The 4,736-nt window shown below is 32.2% G+C and overlaps 1 protein-coding gene across 4 annotated transcripts in view; it reads right to left on the reverse strand.

Moving 5' to 3' along the window:
* Positions 1-203: 203 nt before the first annotated feature.
* LOC117103625 (transcription factor 7-like 2) overlaps positions 204-4,736 on the reverse strand; it is a 10,396-nt gene continuing 5,863 nt past the window's right edge. The window contains exon 4 of one of the 4 annotated variants that reach the window (XM_033244211.1): positions 204-362. In XM_033244211.1, coding sequence (XP_033100102.1) covers positions 351-362 — 12 coding nt within the window. In that variant the 3' untranslated portion in view covers positions 204-350. Of the gene's footprint in view, positions 363-4,528; positions 4,607-4,736 lie in introns of those variants that run through there. The other 3 variants (XM_033244210.1, XM_033244208.1, XM_033244212.1) reach the window with 3 other exon arrangements.

A 4,736-nucleotide genomic window follows, 5' to 3' on the forward strand; every position in this document is an offset into this window, starting at 1 on the left:
ATAAAATAATATGCAACTAGACAAAATATAAATTTATATTATCACTGAAAAGCACATGCTTTCTAACGACAAAAAAAAGAACAAAAAAACTGTAATCATGTAGAGAATTAATTGCACACATGTAGGCCTTACAGTATAATTAACCCTACAGCAAACCACACACAAATGTGCTGGTACACAACCATGAAAACATACTTTCTAATAATGTGAGGATCATTAATGGCTTTTTAAATCAATTTGAGAGGCTGCTCTATCAAATATGTTTTGTTCCGTGTTTACATAATTGGCAGACTGCTTGATGAGTTCAAAGATCCCAATAAATGGAGTGGAATGCCGTCCCTGTGGGCATGTCATACGCCTTCCTGAAACAAGAAATGTAAATAGTTCGCAGTATCCTCAACAAATCAGTAGGAAGCACAGCACAATGCTAGTTCACACAAGTCAGTAGTGGTATTAACACAAAACAAGTACTGTAGGCCTAGATCTCTTGGTTAAAATACAGGACTTATGACTTTCATGCTCATTCTTTCCGCTTCACCGGGCACTTTGTTTAAATCAAATCGCTGCGCTAATCTTTAAGACTTTTAAAATTGTACGGCTCATTTACATACAATACTTTTTAGTATTCATTTGCTATGGATATTATTGGAGACATAAAAGAAAATTTGCAATTTTAATATTGACATTAAAACAAAATTATATTATTATGGTACAGATACATTTTGTTTTTAATTATGATAAATTTTCTTTTCATAATCTACATCCACAGAAATATTTTTTCTTTCTGAACATATCACCTTATTTCTCACAATGTAATGTCACCAGTCTAAATAATAAACCTAGACATAAAAAAAAAACCCAGGGATAAAGAAAAAGATAGCTGCATGATCAAAACATTGCAGACATCTGGAAAAATCTTCATTGAATAACAATCACCATACACCAGGGTGACTAAAGTAAAAAATTGTTTACATCATGTGACAATATACAGTAGGATAAATTTACTCTTCAAAATGGCCAGTGGCAAGTTATGTTTTTAACTTTAATAATAGGCATTTCATAAATTTTATTTTTATCAATTAATATTATTTTGCAAAAAAGTATACAATTGATTCAATTTATTTTGTTAAATAAAGTTTGATCATACATTGATACAACAGATTACTGTTTTTGGGTTTTGTTTTGTTTTTTTTTTTGGAGGAGGGGTGGGGGTGGAGGGAAGCGGGGTTGACTAATAATCCTTTGAACTTGTAAAACTGACAAATCCTGAAATTCCAATGTTCATTCCTTCCTGATGGTCTGAAAATCAGAACGCAATTAATGACACGTCAGTAGACACATTATTTAACAATATAATAAGGTTAAGAGACAATTGGCAAAACATCATCAAATACTCAATTTGCACTTGATAAAAACTGCCAAGAAAACAATCCAAGATGCCATGCTCTATTAATGATTAGATTAAGTTCTCAATTCTGCCACAACAGACACCATATTTCAATTAACTGCCAACATCCATAGAATCTCCGATATATTTTTTCTCTAAAACCCTGTTAATTCATTCATTGTCCTATCTTTGATGAAAATGCTCAACCGACACACAATGGTTGAGAACCCTAGTTTGATTTATAGTTGTTTTACATTCTTTTCTTCAAGACTGATGAAAATGCCCTTACATGGTTTAGAATAACGTATTTTGTATTCACAAACAACAACGAAAACAACTGACAACCAGGTTATCAATGAGGCAGCTATATACCTTACTGTCATCACATATTTAAAAACAAGTACTGAAATCTAGGTAGCAACAATATATCTCCTTGCACTTGAAACACTTCATCAGAACAAATGGATTTTTTTTCAGAAGCCTGCATTATCTAACATAAGAGTTGGGCATTTATCGCATAGCATTTGTGCATTACCAAATGTAAAAATAATATACCAATGTAACATAACCTAGGATAGTACTTATGCCATGCGGGTTATATATTGTAGTGTCACAGTGTAACATAAGATGTGCCATTTTAATAAGAGTACATAGGCTGATGATATCGATACAAACATATTTCTTTCCTTACAAAGTGCCTGCTAATATTCAAAAAAATAATTGCCATTCAAGAAAATTAGGTCAAACATTACAATTATTTTCCCCATTCAATATTTTTTATAAAATAGAATGGGCCCCATTCTTTCTTTTAAACAAATATATAATGACCTTGACCAGGTCAAGACATAGATATTAAGGTACTTGTTACTTAACATTTTTGCAGTACTTAGTGCATGTTTTGGCTTTGTGGAAGTAAAATACGAGAGCATAAAAAAGGAAGAATATGAGAAAATACATATATTACTTGTTACATGCCTACTACAGTATCTTTTTTTTTTCTTATCTATAGTAGTACTGTAGGACATCTTTCAGCAATTCAATTGACAATGATTTAACACCAAATACATTTTCCTCTTGTATTCTTTTTTTCTTTTATTCAACCTGGTGCAATGTAATACATTTTTATTCTACACAGAGTAAAGTATGTGTTTTAGTATGATCATAAGTATTTGATGATAGACAAATTAAATGTAAAAATTGATACAATGTACATAATTTTTTCGAATTTGTAAGAAACAACCAGTAAAATTAAGATAGGGATTTAGACTGGACAGCAACAATTGTAATGGAGTAAAGTGTCTGTCCCAAAGATTAATAAAAGCATTTGATAGCAAAACTATAAACTAGATAGTGCTATTGTATCTTAAACCAAAAAACATGGTGACCCTAGTGTTAACCTTTACTAACTGTTAATAAGCCGGGGTTGGGGGAACTCCCAATCAATGATGAAGAAATAAATGAGGATAACTTTTACAAAGTGATCTCATTAAACAGAGACATCCATCATTCAGGATTGACTACGGAGGTCTTCTCCGACATCAAGCGTACATGGATACAAGTAGTATTAAATTTGCTGGATTAATGCGACTGATAATCTTCAACGTGATTGGTTGGTTCCAATACTTCACAGACCGTTGTACTGTGCTTGTGCCGACCAGGTATATATATTCACTGATTCATTCTGTTTGTGATTGATATTCTATATCTAGAATGAAAATATGAATGGCATTGTGGCCTAAGATTAACCCACTTCTGTGGGATTCTCAGTGACAAAGGAATTTTCAAACCACAGTTTCTCATAGAGTCAGGAATCACTAGAACCTAACTAAAGAAAAATCTTCAATTTACTGATAGTGATTAAGTTCGTCCCGAGAATCCTAGATCCTTATGTATTTAATATAAGCCTATAGTCTGTTATACTGATATACTAGGTAACATAGAACTGTATTCTGTAGCACTAAACAAAATATGAAACCTATTGAAAATTAGCTAGTTAGCCTATATTCATCCTTCTCAGCATCAAATCATTGAACTTTAATGCATGTACACCAATAGGCCTCTACAAATATGCAGATGTTTTTAATTAATTTTACCTAGTAGGCCTACTATGTTAATGTTGTCTGTAATAATTTCAATGATATATTTATATAGTACAGAAAAGTAGCAAGGATTTTTTTTCTAAATATTTGTATTTTTCCCAAATAGTCAGCTTCTGTTGGATGGTTCACACTCTTTAAATAAACAATAAATAAATTGATGTCCAAAAGAATATTTTTAAATACTTGACAGCATAGGCCTACTAACATTGAAGGAACGTTCTAATGAGAGGGAGACCATGATTAACGTTTAGTTAGACCTTTATTGGGTCATCCTCAGGAATGAGAAAACTATAGGCCTACTTTCTATCCATGAACCTTCTTTACATCATGGCTTTATTTATTGTTCAGTCTTTTCCAAAGGAATTCAAGGTTAAAAAACATAGTATAGAATTACACAACAGTGAGCCACACTATTAAAATCTATTTATAATACTTACCCTACTACACTAACCACTTATTGTATAAATTGTTGCTATTTCTAAAGCAATTAGAACTATTTATGCAAATTCCGTAAATACGGATCAGTGGCAAGCATTAACAATAATAAAACATCAGATATTAGTTCACTATAAAGGTATACAATTAATTCAATTATTTTCTATGTAGGAAATTTACATTCAGTTGACTTTTTCTGTTTTCTAAATGCATGCTATTTTTAAGGAAACCCCAAGAGAGGTTGTCTATTCCTGTCTTGTCCATCACTGAGGTAGCGAAGTGAATAAGCACCATCTTAACCTAAGAATATAAAGTGGTTTAGGACTACAGTACATAAACTATAAATCTTTTCCAAACAACTGTACCAGCCTAAACATGAATCTACCACAGCAACAAAAAACTTCATCCCTGAACCATTGTTGCCGCAAACCATTAAAAAATATTATAGTTTATAATCATTATTTATATTAACCAGTAAAAATGTAGTCATAACTCCACTAGGTTTACAAATAGGAGCAGTATTTGCTTGGGTAGAGAGGCCAGAGAATGCCTTTATCATCGTACCCTATTGATTAAATGATGAACAGAATTGAAAAATCTGTTGTGTCTCTATCTTGACGAGTTACAACTTACATCCACGGGGTAGTGCCAGTGGGGAGAATCCCACATTCAGGAGAGCTGGCTCCTCCATCAAAAAAAAAAAATAAACATCAGAATTCAGAGAGAAATGATTACGATGTTAGGCCAAATAAAAAAAAAAACATGTTTCGCGTCCCCGCCCGCATCGTTTTTTTCGCCCGCCTTGATTTTTTTTT

Source organism: Anneissia japonica, unplaced genomic scaffold (genome assembly GCF_011630105.1).
Source record: "Anneissia japonica isolate Jap-2015-1 unplaced genomic scaffold, ASM1163010v1 scaffold287895_len483588_cov180, whole genome shotgun sequence".
In the NCBI taxonomy this organism is placed as follows: domain Eukaryota; kingdom Metazoa; phylum Echinodermata; class Crinoidea; order Comatulida; family Comatulidae; genus Anneissia; species Anneissia japonica.